The sequence below is a fragment of the Leucopleurus acutus genome (genome assembly GCF_964270905.1).
Source record: "Leucopleurus acutus genome assembly, chromosome: 17".
In the NCBI taxonomy this organism is placed as follows: domain Eukaryota; kingdom Metazoa; phylum Chordata; class Mammalia; order Artiodactyla; family Delphinidae; genus Leucopleurus; species Leucopleurus acutus.
Window position 1 is genome coordinate 81,734,651 of NC_139159.1, and position 19,685 is coordinate 81,754,335.

Consider the following 19,685-nt stretch of genomic DNA (forward strand, 5'->3'; position numbering starts at 1 on the left):
CAGCTCAAGATCAATATAAAAAAATTCTAACAGCAAACAATTGGAAAATGTAAAAATACTACTTACAATAGCATTAAGGACACATCAAATAGGAATAAATTTAAGATGTGTCAGACCTGTGCACTGAAAATTCAAAAACATTGCTGAGAGAAATTTTAAAAGACCTAAATAAATGAAAAGATACACCATGTTAATGGACTGGAACGTTAAATATTGTAAAGATGTTAGTTCTCTCCAAGTCGACCCAACAGATTCCATTTAATCCCAACACAACTTTAAAATAGATATAGTTGTCAATATATACTTATTAAAGTTGTGTTGGGACTTGGATTGGGATTAATTGGAATCTACTGGGTCAACTTGGAGAGAACTAACATCTTGTACAATATCGATATAGGTATATGGATATATTTGGAAATGCAAAGTAGAATAGTCACGATAACCCTTAAAAAGAAGATCAAAGCCAGAGGACTCACACCATGTGATTTAAAGCTTTACTAAAAGATACAGTAATTAAGACTCAGGATAAACACATCAGTGGAACAAAATGTAGGGCCTAGACACATAAGTGTAGAGTCAGGTGATATTCAACAAAAATTTCAAGACAATTCACTAAGGAAAGTCTTTAAAAAAAAAACAACAGTGCTGCAATTAGTGGAAAAGAGAAAAAAACTCAACCCTCATCTCACTGTACAACCCTTATCTCACTACACAAAATTTAATTCAAGGTGGTTCACCTAAATGTAAAGCTATAAAGCTCTAGAAGCAAGCATAGGAGAATATCTCTGGAACCTTGGTGTAGACAAAGATTTCTTAGAAATGATACAAAAAGTGCTAAATACAAAAGAAAATTAATATATTGGATTCATCAAAATACACCATTAATGTGGTGAAAAGAGAAACCACAGATTGGGAGAAAATATTGACAGTGCTACATCCGACAAAGACTTGTATCCAGAATATATAAAGAGCTCCTACAAATCAATAAGAAGACAAACACTCAATTAAAAAATAGGCAGAAGATACTTCACTAATGAAGCTGTATGGTTGGCCAGGTTGAAAAGATGCTTAAAGTCATTAGTCATCAGGGGAATACATATTAAACCACACTGAAATACCACTTGGTGCTCGTTAGAATGGCTAATATTAAACATTCACGATAGCAAATAAAGATGAGGCTATTGAGCAAATAAATGGAACTCTCATACGCTGCTGGATAAAAACAGCATAACCACTTTGGGAGAGCTGTTTGTCAGTTTCTTTTAGACATATACCTACCCTGCAACTCCACAATACCACACTTAGTTTTTTTAACCCAAGAGAAATGAAAACATATGTCTACAGAGAGACTCTTATGAGAATGTCCATAGCATCTTTATCTGTAACAGCCCTACAATGGAAACACCCATCAACTGGAAAATGGATGTGATATATCCTCGCAATGGAATTCTACGCAGCAGTAAAAAGGAACTAAACAGCAACGTGTATGACTCTCAAAAGCATGCTGAGCAAAAGCAGACACAAAGGCTACGAACCGTTTCCATTTACAGAAGTTCAAAACGGACAAAAGCTGTCCATGGTGACCGAATTCATAATCAGTGGTTGCCTGTGGTACGGGGTGTGTGGGGGATTGAGCTGGAAGGCATCAAGAGAGAACTCTCTGGAATGAAGGAATTATTCCATGCAGATCGAGCGTTAGTTACTCAGGTGTAGGTATTTGTCAAAACGCTCATGGAATTGCACACTTGGACCTGTGTGTGTCACTGTCTGTAAATTCACCTCACTTAAAAAACAAGACTACAGATTCTACGGCTGTTAAAAAAGAATGAGGGAATATTTTGAATTTGATACCCATAAATATGACAACTTAGACGGAATGGAAAATCTATGTGAAAGATATAAACAACCAAAGCTCATTTAAGAAGAAACAGATAACTGAATAGGCTTATTTACGATAAAGAAATTTAACCCATAATTTAAAACCTTCACAGGAAGAAAATGACATAAAGAACTCACCGATGAATTCTTCCAAATATATAAGGAATAAATAACACAAATTCTACGATAATTTTTTTCATAAAAACAGAAGAGGAGTTGAATGCTTACTGTCTCATTTATGAGACTAACATTACCTTGCTACCAAAACCAGACAAGACAGTACAAAGAAAAAAAATACAGACTAATTTCCCTCATAAACATCAAAATCTTTGGAAACAGTTTAGAAAACCAAATCTAGCAATACATAAAGAGGACATTACCTTATGATCAAGTGGAATTCATCGCAGGAATGCAAAGTTGGTTTAATATTCAAGACCAATTGATGTCATTCACCATCTTAACAAATGCAAAAAGAGAAAACACAAGTTCATCTCAACAGATTCAGAAAGAGTATTTGACATAATTCAACATCCATTCATGTGAAGAACTCTCAGCAAACTAGGAATAGAAAGAAACTTCTTCAACTGGGTAAGGGGCAACTACCAGAAAACCCACAGCAAACGCTGTACTTACTGGTGAAGACGGAACGCTCTCACTGTGCAATCAGGAGCGAGGCAGCCCGCTTTCTCTCACAGATTGGGAGAAAGTATTTACAAAATATATCTGATAAAAGACTTGTATCCGTGAAACTCAACAAGGAAAACAACTAAAAAACAGGACAAAAAAACTACGTTAGACATTTCACTAAAGATATACAAATTGCAAACACAGGAAAAGATGCTTAACATCTAAGGAAATGCAGATTAAAACCACAATGGGACACCATTACACCACCCATTGAACGGCTAAAATTTTTTAAACTACGCTGACTAGGATGCTGACAAGGATGTGCAGAGACCAGAGCCCTCATTCGTTTGACCAGGGGAACGCAAAATGGTAGAGCCCATTCTCAAACCCATCAGAAAAGAGTTTGGCAGTTTTTATAAAGTTAAAAATATACATACTCACCAATCCCTCTCAGGTATTTATCGAAGAGAAATGAAAATGTACATTTCATTACTATACACACACAAGTCTCCTACTCAAATGTTCCCAGCAGGTTTTTTTTTTTTTTGCGGTACGCGGGCCTCTCACTGTTGTGGCCTCTCCCGCTGCGGAGCACAGGCTCCGGACGCGCAGGCTCAGCAGCCATGGCTCACGGGCCCAGCCGCTCCGCGGCATGTGGGATCCTCCCAGACCGGGGCACGAACCCGCGTCCCCTGCATCGTCAGGCGGACTCTCAACCAGTGCGCCACCAGGGAAGCCCCCCAGCAGTTTTATTCATAATAACCAAAAACTAGAAACAATCCAAACGTCCATCAACTGTTGAATGGATAAACAAATTGCAGTACATTCATTTCATGGAATACTACTCAGCAATAAGAGGGAACAAGCTCATGGTGCCTGCAATAATATGGATGCATCTCAAATATTTACGCTAGGGACTTCCCTGGTGGCACAATGGTTAAGAATCTGCCTGCCAATGCAGGGGACATGGGTTCGAGCCCTGGTCCGGGAAGATCCCACATGCCGCAGAGCAACTAAGCCTGTGCGCCACAACTACTGAGCCCGAGTGCCGCAACTACTGAAGCCCACGCACCTAGAGCCCGTGCTCCACAAGAAGAAAAGCCACCACGATGAGAAGCCCCCGCACTGCAACGAAGAGTAGCCCCCGCTCGCCGCAACTAGAGAAAGCCCGCGCACAGCAATGAAGACCCAACACAGCCAAAAATAAAGTTAAAAAAAAATTATGCTAAATAAGGGAAACCAATCACAAAATATTGCATACTATTATATTCCATTTATAAGAGACTCAAGAAAAGGCAAAAACTACAATGACCAAAAGCAAACGAGTGACTGTCATGCATAGGAGGTGGGAGAAGGGAACGCCTACAGAGGGGCACAAGGGAACTTCTTGGGGGGACAAAATATGCTGCCGTGAACATGTGTACAGAAGTTTTTACGTGAACATGTGTCTTCTTTCGCCTGGGTATATCCCTAGGAGTGGAATTGCCGGGTTGCATCTTAACCCGACGTGTGTTCGACTTTTTGAAGCACTATATCATGCTTGCAGTGCTGGTTACACTCTCTACACATTTATCAGAACTTATCATACGGCACACTTAAAATTGGTCAATTTGGGGGCTTCCCTGCAGGCGCAGTGGTTAAGAATCCGCCTGCCAATGATGGGGCATGGGTTCGAACCCTGGTCTGGGAAGACCCCACATGCCGCGGAGCAACTGAGCCCGTGTGCCACAACTACTGAACCTGCACTCTAGAGCCCACGAGCAATGAAGACCCAACACAGCCAACACAGCCAAAAATAAATAAGTAAAATAAATAAATAAATTTTTTAAAAATTGGTCAATTTTATTGCCTGTAAACTATACCTCAAGAAAGCTAATTTGTAAAGAAAAAATAAAAGTTGAAATCAAAGAGAAAAAGGAGGCAAATCAAGATTAATCCTGAATTACACACTTTCCTGATGCTCAGTGCTCAGATTAACGAGATGACGCCAAAGGTCTACTCACTTTGTGCCAATGCAGACCCAGCCGAGTCCGAAGTCTCCTATGTGCATTGCAGCAGCTGTGCCGGGAACGGTGTCACTCTGGATCTGTCATCTACCGCCAGGAGGGCGTGCGGTGGATATGCTAGTTGCCGCCACCCCACTTGGCAAAAGTCCTCTGTGGTCCTTCAGGCTGGGTCTCCTTCTTCAGCATCCTGCTGCTCTCCACCCTTCCAGGACCCTGGGAAGAGTCCTACTCTTGTCTTTGAGAGTGCGTATGTGTGTTTTCTATCATTTCTAAGGGCCTGGAAAAGACACTGTGTGTCCACCTTCTGGTATCTCAGAGCTCAGTTTCCTGATCTAAAAATTATAGGTCTCTCCATTTTGTTGGCAGAATCAAGCACGTAACAGAATGATGTAAAAGAACTGTGCAAATGGGAAGCATACAAAAGCTTTATAATTAAAGCCAATGTGTCCTCTAGACTGAGTTTGAAGCCAAATAGGAGATTTCTAAGAATTCAACTCTTCAATAATAAATTTTTCTTCTCCCACTCCCAGGAAAATCCTAAGGCATACCTCCCAGAAACACAAATTAGTGAGTTTTTAGAATGATAGATGAGGTATAGACAGACAGGTTAGACAGAAAATAGATAAGGTAAATAGACATAAATACAACTTTTTTCTGATTTTCCGATAAAAATGAAACAAATACTCCAAACAAAAACCTCTGTTCATACTGTTAAAACAATGTAGTAGACCCATCTGTGCTAATAAGGAAAGATGATCAACTATTTTGCGAAACAAAAAAACGTACATTGCAAACTCTACACATTGTGGTCCAATTTTTGTTAAAAAAAAATTGTTTCTGCTTTAGCACGTGTGGGACAGATGTGGAGGCGTGCGGGTTGGACGGGGGTCTGGGGCACTGCTTTTCCGTTATCTACCGCCCGTGTGTGTGCGTCCTCCAGCCAGCGGCCTGGAGTGGCCTCCCCTGGCGGGTGACTGCACCTGCGCCAGGTGAGGCGTGGCGACGCCGCACCTCCGCCCCGCGCCAGGTCTCGCGGGCTTTGCGCATCCTGGGCAGCGGCTGGACGGACACCAGGGGGCGCTGCGCGCTCGCTTAGCCGGGCCCTGGCTCCAAGCCCCTCCCCACAGGGAGGGCCCGCCTCTCGCTGCCTGCACAGCGGCAGGAGGGGCAACGCGCGGACCCTTCAGTCCCCACGACAGGGAGGCACGACCCCCTTGGTCCCCACGGCAGGGAGGTGTGGCCAGGTTCTGCCCGCGGGGGCGCTCAGGGCACAAGCGCAGGGCCAGGGCCTCCCAGTTTCCATCCTCCTGATGCCCAGGCGCAACCCCGGAACCCCGTGGTGATCTCGCCCCCAACCCCACCCTGCCGAGGGTCCGAGCCGGCCCCTTCCGCCCTCCGACATCCCCAGGCAGCCTCCCCAGTGCCCCAACTCAGAGCCAGCCTGCGGCCCACTGCAGGTCAGCAGCCTCGGAACAAATCAACCCATCCTGCGTTCATCTCTCACCGGCTGCGTGACCTTGAGCGAGCCCCTCCCCCTTCCCTTCTTCTGTTGCCAAGTGCAGGGTGGCTTGCAGCTGCCCAGGGTCCCACCCAGTCCGTGTGGCACACACCCCATGCCTGATGGCAGCTTGGCCGCTCCCTGGCTGGCTGGTGGTAACCAGGGCCGTTCCCGAGTTTTCCACCCTTCCCTGGAAGGCTCTCTTACCAGCCGTCAGGACCCCATTACCCACCCACCAGGACAGGCCTTGGCAAGGAAGGGCTGCCAGACATTTGCCCACACCTGGCCTGGGGCCCCAAGCTCGGGGTCTGGCCTGAAAGGGCTGTTGTCAGGTCACCAGCATGCTGGGTGGTTATCGCCCCCAGCTGGCTCAGCCTGAAGCCCACCTGAGCCAGGTGAGGTGGGCCGAGCTGAGACCCCCACCCACCCACCCAACCCCCTCACCTCTGGCAGGTGCCCTGGAGGGCCTGGGAGTTCTGACACGGGCCCCCAGGTTTGGGGCTGGGAGAGCCTCTGGGGACACTTCAGGAGCCCTTACCTAGTCCACACCCACCGGCAGCCTTTGGTCAGAGCGGGGCGTCTCTGTCCTCTCCACAGTGGACCCACCCAGGTTCCAGGAGGGCAGGGGGCGGGCCTGGGTCCACAGCCCAGCCACAGGAGGGCCGAGGGAGGGGTTCTGGAGAAGTGACACAGACACACCCACGCTGTCACCTGGCAGGGAAAGGTTTATTCAGTTTCAACCACAGAGTGACAGAGCGAAACAGACATAGGGAGAGCCTAGTCTACACCGGAAAGTGAGCGTGTTACACAGACAGGACCTTATGCACAGGGATGGGGCAGAGAGTGCCACGCAGCCACATCTACCGGAAAGAAGCCCTGAGACCTAGGGCTCTGCATCAAGACACACGAACACCAGGCCGCTTGTGCCCACCTAATAAAAAAATTAAGTGATGTGCGATATTACTTTTCTTTATAACCCCTTTTCCTCATAAAACGTTATGTGTTTAACACACACTTATATCACTGCTAAAATCAGCAAGAGCTATTATAGCGCTCCAACTTAATTAAGTTGATAAAAAAAAAAGTTGTCCTGTGGCCAGTTCACAATGGAACTAAATAAGTTTTGTTCCGAGATGCCTGGGGAGTCTCTCTGGCAGCAAGAGGCATTTCCAACAATTGGGTCATTCCGCCACCGAGAGACAGTCTCGGTCCACAGCACGTGGAGCTGTGCCCCTGGCAGCCCGGGGTAGGGCAAGAGGGCAAGGTGGGCACTCAGCTTGGTGGAGGCCCAGTGGAGGCGGCCACTCCCGAGGACGGGCTGGCCAAGGGGCCAGGACGGCGGTGGGCGGCTCCCCACGAGGAGGTAATGACAACAGCCCCCAAACGTCCCGGGTGCCCAAGGGCCGCGATGAATCGACACCACTCCGCTGACAGCTGAGCCCCTGGAACGCTCAGGGGGTGGACCCTCGCGTTAGCCCTGTCAGGCAGGCCTGAGGCCCCAGGCCCGGAAGCGGGGCAGGAGATGGATGGTGTGTCCTAGAAGCAGCTGCCTGCAGATGGAACACGGAGAGTCGGGCACGTCCGTTTCTGGCAGCAACCTTCCCAGGAGGCCCCTCACAGGGGTGCCTGCGCTCACAGCCGGGGCAGCCAAAGGTGGACAGAAGCCCGGGTGGAAGCCCAACAGCTTGAAGGTGGCTCACGTCCAGAGAATCTGGTGCCTGACAGCCTTGCTCTGCGCAGCTGTCCCTGTCACCGGCTGCTGCGCGCCCTCAGCTGCACAAGGGATCGGCTGGCACCTCCCGGAGCGTTTTCTCAGCTCAGGCTACAGGGGCCTGTGGTGCCCGGAAGGCGAAGGCTGGACAGAGAGGACGGCCCTTCCCCACAAGCTCTACCAGCCACTCCTGCCCCTGCAGCCTCTCAGAGGCTCCACCTTGGGGTTCTGGGGGGCCAGAGATCTACATCTCCACACACTCAAACCTTTAAGAAAACACACCCGAGGACCATTTGGAGCCAGCCGCCCTGCCTCCCTTTGGGGGACACTGCTGGTCCCCCCACCTCAGGGGCCCTCCAGCCACCCGGGGAACATCGCAGTGCTGACCCTGCCGACAGAATGGGGACCAGGTCCCACCTGGCCGACCTCGATGGCCCCTCGAGCCTCCCCACGGGGGCGCTCCCACATGGGGCAGACCCCCGCCACGTGTTTGGGGCATCGATTTGATTCTCCACTCAGTGGACTTTTATAGGGAACCAGGGGTGCAAACCAGACCTATGTTACCCTATTTTGGTAGTAAGTCCATTTATATGACACGGCGACCAACCAAATCCCTGCCAAGCCCCCTGCTCAGGGACGCCAGGCCCTGAGCGGTGCCCGCAGACCCCCGGGGCCCACAAGGCCAACTCCAGGGTCATCTCCAGCATCGGCCACCCGGCCAGCCTACCCAGGGGTTGTCACAGCCCACTGGTCACAGCCTGACCAGTCCCCTTGGCCAGAGCACCAGACAGAGGACCTTCGAGGTAGCAGGCCACAGAGGACCGCTCTGGGGCACTCGCCCCACGTCGCCCTGAGGTACAGCGATAGGACACACCCCTGAGCCATGGGCGGCAACCACCGTGTGCACGGCTTCTCCTAAGACACAAGGTGACGACAGAGCTTCAAGTCAGTGCGACCTGGGAATAACCTCACTGCAAGGATGGTGCCTGCTCGCTCCCAGGCGAGGGGCCGGGAGGGCAGTGCTGCGGGCCGGCTCCATGGCCGCCCCCGATCCAGACCGCAAGGCACCTGCCCTCCCAGACCGACACAGTAAGACACACTTTGGTCACAAACAGCCAGAGGCTTTGAAATCTGTAAAGCTCGATGGCAGGACACTCGCTTCTGCCCGCAGCCGCCAGCAGCGGCCACGCCCTTCCCTGCGGGCCTTTATCACAAGCACTTTCCAGCGTGGTTCTTGTCCTAACAGTGACTTCAACAAATGTCCTTTGATGTCTTCGCTGGTGCAGATCACGGTCAACTTTAAGGCTGGGATCTCCAGGGTCAACACGCTTTCCAGGTGGTGGTCTCGCCACAAGCCCCTCTTGCGCCTATAAATCAAACCCCAGCCGGGCCCTGAGGGCCCTGGGTCTGGAAGGGAGCGCTGGCTGTGGATAGGGGCGGGCCCACGAGGGGTGGCCCTCTCCCCACCATCCCCGCCACCATCCCCATATAGTCTATGCTCTCCGGCCTCCCTGTTTTCTAGCTGCCAGGAGAACCCTCGAGGAGCAGCTAAACGCAGGCTGCGATCGACTCACAGCAGGAGGACCTACCATCCGAAAGCTATGGAGGCCACTGAACTGCATGTCAGTGACCTGCTGGGGGCACCCGCTTGGCTGGGGGGAGCGGGAGGCGAGGGGGAGGGTGTTGAGAAGCACACACCGGATGGCCAGTGGGTCAGTGGGGGCCTCAGGAACACCGAGAGGGCCTCCAGTGGTGGGAAGGACTTTCCCATCCAAGCACGAGATTCCCAAGGTCATGCTCCAGCTATGATGCCATCGAAAACACTCCCATCTTCTGGTCGGTTCTCTGTGATCCTGGGCTTCTGAGGGAGGACACGTGGCCTGTGGACACGTCCGACATGGACAGGCACCGCTGCTCCTTGGGCACAAACCACAACCTACAAAGTACCACCAGCAACGGACGGGGCAAGACCAGAGGCTGTGGTCAAATACATCAAATACCGCTACTCCTTTCAACACACAGGAAATTCAAGTAGTTTATTTAAAAACTGCTTAACTTCATCTTGAAATATATGTTTGCTTTAGAATGATCGTATTGCAGCATGATTCTCATGCATTTTAAAGTACTTTATTTAAAAAAACATCAACTTGAGGCAGCGAAGTATTACAAGCCTCTCTCACTTTATCCGGGTAATGGGCGGGAGGCCTCCCTTCTTTCTCCTGAGATCAGTAAACCTAGACTGACCGTTCCAAAGAAGAAAAGCAGAAACTGCTTAGTTATAAAGAGAGTGTGGTTTGAAAAGCATTTCCAAACAGCTGCAGCATGTGACGACCGTGCTTCCCCGGGGCCCGAGTTTGGTTCTCCGCTGAAACCAGAAACAGCGCGCCGAGTTGACCCATGGACTGGACCTTCCTTCCGTCCCAAGACCCACTTCTTCACCGTGAGGTGGCTCCGATTCCAGTGGCCAGAGGGGTGAGCAGGCGCAGAGGTCAGAAGGGTGCAGAGTATCCGGCGTGTGGGCCTGGTGGTGGGGCGCCAGAGGCAGAGCCACACCGGGAGCTCTGCCCTCGTGATTTCCCGCACAAATGGTTTACAGACAAATCAAAGTGCAACACAAGAACCACAGCCTCTCCAGGGAGCTTCGGACAGGACGACGGGCAGGAGGGCTGGGCACGGGCAGCCACACACAGGTAGGCCCGCAGGCAGGGGCAGGTCTGCTAGTTCAAGGGCTACCCCGGCGCTGGCAGCCCATCCCAGCCCGCTGGGCGGGGGGTCTGGAATTGGCCCTTGTGAATTGCCCTGGTCACCCCACGAGAACCCGGGGGCCTTGCCTCCTCCTGGCTTTGGTGTCACTACTACTGTTGCCCGCCGCCCACGAACAGGGCTGCCCGGGCACAATGCGGCAGACTCTGAGGAAAACAGGAGATAGATGCTGTTCTTCCAAGAAAACCACAGTTTCGGGAAAAAAAAAAAAAGAAGAAGAAAAAATTTTTTTTCCTAAAGTAATCATAGAGAAAAATACTCTCCAATAGCTGCAGCACCAACAAAATGTGATGAGATCTGACTGAATGTCCAAATACCTGTAGGCATCCACAGGGAAAAAAATTTGATAAAAATGTTTTAGTCACTGACTACATGACTGCTATCTGAAGAATTCAGATAAGATATAGCAAAATACATCAGATATTTTTTGTTTTCAATTATAACTTTAGAAATGCAAAATCCTTATTTTTTTCTAAATCACTCATGGTCTATGTTGTAAATCTGGTTTATACTTTTAAACCATGCAGAATAATATACCTGCAGAGTAAAAGACAAAGTTGAAATTAAAAGATCCTTTTCAATTAAAAAAAAAAGATTTCAAATGATTCTTTTTAATTGTGGGAAAAGTAATTAACGTGGTATTTTTGCCTAGTGGCGCAGAGCTACCCTACAACTACCGAGCCTCCACTCTGGTTTGCGCTGCCGCTAAGGCCACAGCAGCCAGCCTGCAGGGGCGGTGTCCCCCACCCCTCCCCGCCTCCCTGCCCACCCTGGAATGTGTGTGCACGGGGCGCGGCTCAGACCATCGACTGGGTCTCCGCGAGCCGCTGCGGGCCCTCCTTCCGGGACAGCTTCAGGACCGTGGGCTTCTCGATGCCGCTGCTCCCGCCTTCGCCCAGAGCCTGGGAAGACAGGCCCTTCTGCTCTTCCTTGGCCTCTTCAGACCCCTCTGGGTAGATGACCAGGAAGGTGGCCGTCAGGAAGCCCAGGAAAGAGCCCACAGAGGCCACCATAGGGATGACGCGCACAGTCCCGACCGCATCGACCACGCTGCCCAGGGCGGAGGCCACCAGGATCTGGGAGATATAGACCTGGCAGGAGAGGATGGCACAGTCTATGCCAAAGCCACGCTTGGAGTTCCCGGGGCTGTGGTGAACGTACTGCAAGAGAGGAGGACACAGGCGTGAGGGCCGGGGGGTCAAGCCGTCGATCATCTTTCCCAGGGTTTGAACATTAGCTCAGAAGCCTGGACACAAAACCTGCCTTCCCCTCAGCCTGCCTGTCCCCGTCCTCACCCGACTTCTATCGAACATATAGTATTGGAGGTGCTGGCCATTGCGATAAGGTAAGGAAAATAAATTAAACCTATTAAGAACTGGAGTATCCATATAGCTGACTCACTTTGTTATACAGCAGAAACTAACACACCATTGTGAAGCAATTATACTCCAATAAAGATGTTTGAAAAAAAAGAACTGGAGGGGCTTCCCTGGTGGCGCAGTGGTTAAGAATCTGCCCGCCAATGCAGAGGACACGGGTTCGAGCCCTGGTCCGGGAAGATCCCACATGCCGCGGTGCAACTAAGCCCATGTGCCACAACTACTGAGCCTGCGCTCTAGAGCCCGTGAGCCGCAACTACTGAGCCTGCGTGCCACAACTACTGAAGCCCGCGCGCCAAAGCCCATGCTCCATGACGAGAAGCCACAGCAATGAGAAGCCCAAGGACTGCAACAAAGAGTAACCCCCTCTCGCCGCAGCTAGAAAAGGCCTGCGTGCAGCAATGAAGACCCAACGCAGCCCAAAATAAATAAATTCATTTAAAAAGAAATACAAATGAGAAACATAAGTATTGTCTTTAAGAAGAATTGGAAAGCAAGAAATAAACTCATTATCCATGGATGATATGATTGTGTATGCAGAAAGCCCAGAAGAATCTACAAATATACTACAACAATTAATAGAATACACCATACTTAGGGAATATCATAAAGGCTCAATACTATAAACTTGGAACTCTCTCTAAATTGACATATGTAATCAATGTGTTTCCAATAAAAAAAAATCCCAGAAGCTTATTCTAACGTTTAAATGGTCAAGAATACCCAAGACAATCTTGAAGAACCAAGTTGAAGAACTTATACTACGAGGTTTCAGGTCCTATTATAAAACTACTTAAGACAGTGAAGCACCACCTGTCTAAGGACAGACAGACCCACGGAAGAGAACACAGAGATCCCCCCGGACAGACACCTGACTTATGACGATCACGGCATGGCAGTGCGGGTGGGCACACTGGGTCACAAGGCCATCCCCATCCTTTGTGAGGAAGCCAAAAAGTTCTGATCTACCTTAGACCACACACACGAAGTCCACCCCAGGTAGGCCACAGGCCGAGGGTGCGAGTGCGAGGGAAGACGTGAGCAGGAATGTCCCATGCAGCAGGGCTGGTGAGAACCCCAGAGCCGCCCACAGCTGCTGACCCTGCCCCAAGACCTCACCCACCCGCTCCCCACGCCCCCACCGGCCACGCACCTCCTTAATGTCATGGTACTGCCCGAGCAGGGCGTAGGGGCAGTAGGAGATGCTCATGGAGACGACGCCCATGGTGCTGATCATGATCATGGCCACATAGACGTTGGCGAACATGGCCATCACGGCCGTGCCGATGGAGAAGCCCAGCGTCCCCAGCACGTAGATGATCCTGATGCTCAGGTCGTAGTTGTCCAGGTACTTCTGTAGCAGGGCTGCGGAGACAGGCCACCAGGTGACTGCCAGGCACCGCCCACTCGCTACCCTCCCTCTACCGCCGCGCTCAGCCCGGCCCAGTAACAGGCGGCCGCCCCTCTTCTCTGCCCGCCAGGCCACCACATGGTGCTCCCGAACGGGCCACAGCTCACCGTGCCCCACTCGGCTGCCGGGGGCTCCGCACCGCAGAAGGAAGGCGGAGCTCTTGGTCCCAGACCCCATGACCTGGTGCTGTCCTGCAGCTCCCTGGGGCCTCCCAACGCTGCGAGGTCAGGCCTTCCTGATCCTTCCACCAGTCCAGGCCCACTCGGCACCCTCTTGGGCCCTGTGCCTGGTCCTGCCTCGAAGACCGAGCTGTTGCTGGTTTTCCTCGCGAGCACCCACCCCCTCTGGGTCTGGAAGGACTCACCCTTCCAGACTCCTGCTCACCCTTCCTGACCCAGCTCTCCCGAGAAGTCCTCTATTAAAGCATCGACAGCACTATGACCGTCATGAAGGCTGCCCACTGCCCCTGGCTGTTATCTTGGTCATCCTCAGGTAAGAGCACAGGCAGGGGGCCCGGCCCAGGCTCAGCCAGGAGACCCCTAACTGCGGCTCTGCCTCGTTTCCAGAAGCTGTGCCAGCATGTCGCTCCCGGGACTGAAGCCTGTCACTCCCACCCCCTGTCCTCCAGGACACAGCTGACCCCAGGGAAAGGCTGCTTGTCTCCTCCAGCCACCCTGACCTCCGGCAGGGCCCAAACATACCGTATGCGCTCAGGCAGGACCCAGGATGCCTGCCTCACCTCCCCCTGGCTGAGGGCACAGCTCCTGCAGTGCCGCCACCCCCTGAGCCGTGGTCAGACCCCTCCCGGAGGAGCCTGGGCAGGCGCCTGCCCAGAGGACAGCCCACGGCGGGTCTCAGGACACCGGTTCCCAGTATCAGGCTAAGGTGGCTTATTCCCAAGGTGAGGATGAGTGGATTTCTACGCTGCTGTCCCTGAGGGGTGGACCTGTCTGGTCAGGGCCCGCCATCCACAGAGCAGGATGCCCGTCGGTCTTTCCAGTCATGGAGCACGTCCAGACAAACGGCTCACCTGACTGGGGGCCGCTTACCCGAGCAAGTCGCACCGGTGGCCGCGTAGATGACCAAGCCCCAGCAGCCCATCTTCACGCCCGCGTTGTAGGCCTGCCATGCAGTCGAGTTGGATGGAGCCTGTTCCAGAAACGAGACTGGGGTTCAGGGGGTGGGGACAGCGTGCTGTACCTCTGGGCAAAGGAGGTCACTGACGTGGAAGTTTACATCTCGACTGCAGGCGAGCCGTGTAGCACTGTGGTAGCACCGCACGGAGGAGCAGCTGTGGCCTAGGCCGGGACCTGTGGCAGATCGTCTGCACCCCCCAGCCTCGCTCCGGCCCCGCCTCTGGCAGATGCGACCTGCAGCTCCTGCCTCTGCCCTCTTGGAGCCCAGAGGCCGCGTGAAGCAGCTCAGACAGTACAGGACGGTGAGGACCACGTGGGGCGGGAAGGCCTGAGCCTGCGCTGGGACCATCTCAGACCTCCCAGCCCGACTCTGGGCGACACGGGCACAGGTGCAAGTCAGCTGACGCCACGGGGACTAGGACCCACGCCCAGCTGGCCCGGCCACAAGCCAACACATCGCTGCTTTAACCCTCTGTGCACAGCGTCTGTACGCGGCGGGAGTGGGCCTTCCTGCCTCTGGCTCCTCGGTGCTCCAGCACTTGCTGAAGCCTGCCGTTTGCTCGCCGCGGACCCCAGGGTGAATGCCCTCTCGGGCACACATGACGATTCCCGACCGTGTCAGCAGGGCTGCACACTGGCTGGCGGCCTACCATGCACCCCTGCAGCTTCGGGGGCGGCCTGCTGGGCGCCAGGGAACCAGGCTGTCACCACAACCAGGCTCCGCCCCCCCGAACTGCCCGGGCGCTCACCTTGGGGTCCCCCTCAAAGATGACCTGGCCCATGAAGTCGGTGTAGAACACGGCCTCAGCGATGACGGAGAACCAGGTGAGCAGGTGGCAGAGGCAGAGCCGCACCAGCTCCTGGGGCATCTTCAGCATGGACAGCCAGAGCAGCCGGACAGTGGTCTCGCCCTCGCCCTCCTCGCTCTCTGTGTCCCCGCTGGACGTGGTGGCCCCGCTCTGGTTGCGGCGGCGGCAGCGCTGCCGCTGCCGCTTCTGCAGGTCGTACAGGTCGCTCATGCTGCGCGAGGGCTTGATCAGGACCACGGCGTTGGCGCGCCGGTAGCGGTAGCGGTGGGACCCGGTCTTGCCGTAGTAGGAGAAGGTGCTGGAGGCCTGCCGGCGGAACATGTGCCGACGCCGACGCCCGGAGCCCGCCGTGGCCGTGGGCTTCACGTCCACCCGGCTGCAGCCGCCGAGGCCGCCGTGGGGTGGGGAGCTGCCTCCGTTGGGGAGCCCAGCCGTGCTCAGGTGGTTCTCCAGCAGGGTCTCGTCCTCCCCGGCGGGTTCGCAGAGCAGCGGGGGCAGGCGGGGCGGCCGGGCCCGGGCGAGCTCCTGGCTGGTGCTGCAGGGAGTGCCAGGGTAGGAGGCGTCGTGGAAGATGGATGGCTCAATGTCGTGCAAGAAGAGCAGCTCGGGCTCCAGGCCCAGCGCGGCGTCCGGCACGTGCAGCACCGAGTCACTCTTGCTGCGCACGATGCCCGCGTCCAGGTAGTCCAGGGCCAGCTCGTGCGCTGACTGCACCTCGTCCGGGAACAGGGCGCCGCCGTCCAGGGCGCCGGTGTGGGGGCCGGGGGCCGGGGCCTCGGCCGCGTCCACGCTGCGCTCCTGCTGGGGGCCGTACTGCTCCTCGTCGATGCTGAACAGGTGCAGGGCCACCGACACAGAGAACACAATGGCCGCGAAGAAGAAGAGCACCTCGTTCTGCGTCCGGAACCAGGAGCCCAAGAAGGTCTGGGTCCAGTCCAGCCCCCCCAGCACGTAGCCGATGGCCCCGCCAAGGCCTGAGGGAAGGGGAGGGGTGGCAGTGAGCGGCGAGCCGAGCCAGGGGGAACCCAGACGGGAGTTCAACACCCCCAACCCACACACACACGGGTACACACACACACACGGGTACACACACACACACACACACGGGTACACACACACACACACACACACACACACACACACACACACTGGGGTCCAGGGCCGCCACTCAGAGAAAACGGGAGGAACAAGGACATGAGGAACAACACCTGAGCCCGGGTTCGGAATCCTGACCTGACAGGTTCCTGCTTCATGAATTGGGACAGAAACGGGCGCCTGCCCGCCCGGGGAATGCTCTCTGCGCTCCCCGCCATCCCGAGCTCACATTCCCACATTCCCACATTCCCGTCGGATGGGAAAGCTGCCCGACTGCAGGGTGCAGCCAGCACAGGGCCCTGGACTGGGGCCGCCCGGCTAGCATGTCCCCCACCCCAGACCACAGTCACCTGGCCCTGCCAGGATCTCAGCTCACTGCCTCACCCACCAGCGTCTGAGACAAAAAAGCCTCACGCGGAGGCCATGGGAGCAGCCTCCACCAGCCCTGCCGACCTCAGACGAGACGGGTAAGGACCGGGTGCGGCGAACGGGGGGCCGGGGCCTGGGGACGGGCGGGGCAGGGCGCGCTCACCGGCAGAGAAGGCATGGATGTTGAGGGCCATGTCCTGCTCCTCACTGTCCGCCACGTCCAGCAGGTAGGCGCGGATGGGCCCCTCGGTGGCGTCAGCGCTGAAATCCAGGACCACCACCCCCAGCACCGTGAGGACGATGCCAATGGGCTGCCGGGTGGGGACATCGCCGAGGGACAGACCTGACAGGGCACAAAGGAGCAGCCAATCTCAGCCCAGTGGCAGGGAGTGACCTCCCGGGGAGACAGCGGCCTCCCGCCCCAGCCCGAAGGGCACGTGCTCCTCGGCCCAGCCTCTCCTTACGGAAGGAGAGTTTTGTCTTTCCTGGCTCTGGGAAGGAGGCTGTGAGCCGTAATCACGCACCTGCCTCAGGTGAGTCTGGCCCTGAACCCAGAGACCAACCTGCTCCCCTGACAGCTGAGCTAAAGCTGGTTTTACTGGATTCACCGCCGTGGGACCGAGGGGCACTCTGTGCACAAAAGTGATGAGGGGGCACTGGGCTCATGGTCTGAGCTCTGCAGATGAGGCGGGTCTCAGACACACCCTCCCTGCTTGAGGGCAGGGGACCTGCTGGCTACCTGGACCCGGCAATGCCCGGGAGCAACACAGGTGCAGCAAGACAGAGGGCACCGGGCCGGAGCTCCGAGCCGCTGCGTTTGGGCCACAGTGGGCCGGGTCCACCTGCACACACAGGTCCTCGAGAAAGCCGCAACAGCCCCTCTAAACTGTGCCCGCAGGTGCCAGGAGGGCGGCACCCCCGGACTCCTGATCCGGGGGCATCTGGATGGAGGGGAGGTGGGTGGGCGCTCAGCTCAGGGAGGCCTTCCTCGGCCGCCCCCACCAAGCTGGCACTAAGCTCGCCCCAGGCGGCCTCACGCAGCCTCTGAGCAGCTGAGCAAAGTTTTCTTTCTGCGCCGCCCTCCTAGCATCAGTGACCCCCGCCTGAACTGATGCGGACTCGGGGCAGGCTCGCCTGTGTCAGAACACAGACCAAGCCTTCGACTTACAAAGTCGTTGCCAGAAAACAGGGTTGTTTTTCACCAGTGCTGGCGGTTGCTCTCAAGCAAAAGCTATTTTCCCACATGTAGTTGTTTTACTTGAAAACAAAACAACAAAAAGAAGCAAAACAAACCACGAGTACACGAAAGAAACAAACAAAATGTATCACACTAGGTCTGGACATTTTCAATACCAAGCCTAAGAAAAGGAGAAAAAAAAAAGAGAAAAGATGATTTCTGAAATAATGCTGGAAACAGGACGTGGTGTCAGATACGCATTAAAAACAAACGGATCACAACAGGAAACGCTCCCTGAGAACAGGTTCCCACGGCGTTCCCACGTGGGGCCCGTGGCAGGGCCACCGCCCGGGCGCCCAGGGCTCTGCACAGCTGCCCAGTCCGGGACCAGCCGGTCTAAAATCTTTAAACATGCGCATCTTATCGAGTCCCAGGCAGGGCTCTGCAGGACACTCACCGATGGCAGAGCCGTTAAGGAAAAGTGCCACTCCAAAGAGCACGCCCACGCAGAGCACGAGGATGAAAGGCCGCCGGCGGCCCCAGCTTAGGGTGCACCGGTCACTCGCGGAGCCGATGAGGGGGGTGAAGACGAGGCCAAGGATGGGGCTCAGGAACCAGGTGAGGCTGTAGTACTGCTCCGGAAGGCCTGCAACAGACACGCGGGCCATTACACACGCGGGCGGGCGCGCTGCAGACCGCCTGCCCCAGGCAGCTCGGGCCGCGCGCACACACCCCTGCCAGCTAGAGAGCCCCCAGCCAGACGTCCCCACCTGCCAGGCCCGGTGTCTGAAATCAGCCAAAGCCCGACGGTGAAGCATCAGGTGGCCCGAGGCCAGACCTGGGCCGAAGAGCCCGTGTCCTGGAACCTGCCCAGGGCGCACTCGGCAGGCAGGCACACAGCGTACGGTGCAGGACACAGGACCCAGCGGGCCCGGGCCGCCATGCACACATGGAGAGGCGCCTGCAGCGGCAGCGGCATGAGGGCAAGACCCTCTCATTCCTCTGGCACTGACCAGGGCCTGGGGTCTCAGGGGCTGCTCAACGCCACCCTCGGGAACCAGGCACTGAGCCCGTCAGCCCACGACAAGGCGGGCGGGGGACTGACGCTCCGCTCCCGGGATCCTGGGCTCACAGCTGAAATCTAAATCACGAGGGTCTTGCAGAGGGTTCTTGCAGCCACGGACGCACTAAATGACCCCAGCAGTGGGCTTCTGAGCGGCGACTGAGGGGCGGCAAGAGGGGCGGCCTCAGTGTGTGTCCAGCTGGAACCAGGGGGCTGTGTCTGGCGCTTAATCCCCCTAACTGCCCAGGGAGGCAGGGATCACTGTATCCATTTCACAGACGGGAAATCTGAAGCTCAGAGAGGTTTAGGTAGGCAATCTGCCCTGGGTCACAGAGCGAAAAAGTAGGAGCCTAGGATTTAAACCCAGGGCTGCCTGATTTCGAAGTCTATGTACCCCCCACCCCACTCTACATGCTTCCTCCCTATAACACAAACCCAACGCCCATCGCCACTGGAACAACGAGAAACTGAGTCTGTCTCATTCATACGCAGGACAACACGGCAGAATCCCGCACGTGCTGGGTGCACAAGGGCACACACTGTGGGTTCCATTTACAGGATGTCCAACGGGGCCAAAGGAGTGTCTGCTGGCAGAAGCCAGGGTGCTGGTCGCCCGTGGGAGGGGCAGGGGCTTCGGGCTGGTGTGTTCTGACCTTGATCTGGATGGGGGTCCCTGGTGACAGCTCACCCAGCTGGAGACTTGGACCACGCACCTTCTCTGTGTGTCATACTTCAGTGAAGAGTTTACGTAAAAAAAATAAAA

General features: G+C 54.8%; 1 protein-coding gene across 4 annotated transcripts in view; it reads right to left on the reverse strand.

Annotated features, from left to right (window-relative positions):
* Positions 1–10,555: 10,555 nt before the first annotated feature.
* Positions 10,556–19,685, reverse strand: part of SLC45A4 (solute carrier family 45 member 4) — a 73,591-nt gene continuing 64,461 nt past the window's right edge. For 3 of the 4 annotated variants that reach the window (XM_082858501.1, XM_082858500.1, XM_082858503.1), the window contains 6 exons: positions 18,317–18,505; positions 16,846–17,025; positions 15,159–16,192; positions 14,323–14,422; positions 13,016–13,227; positions 10,556–11,643 (listed from right to left, as the gene is read on the reverse strand). In XM_082858501.1, coding sequence (XP_082714627.1) covers positions 11,281–11,643; positions 13,016–13,227; positions 14,323–14,422; positions 15,159–16,192; positions 16,846–17,025; positions 18,317–18,505 — 2,078 coding nt within the window. In that variant the 3' untranslated portion in view covers positions 10,556–11,280. The remainder of the gene's footprint in view (positions 11,644–13,015; positions 13,228–14,322; positions 14,423–15,158; positions 16,193–16,845; positions 17,026–18,316; positions 18,506–19,685) is intronic. The other variant, XM_082858502.1, reaches the window with a different exon arrangement.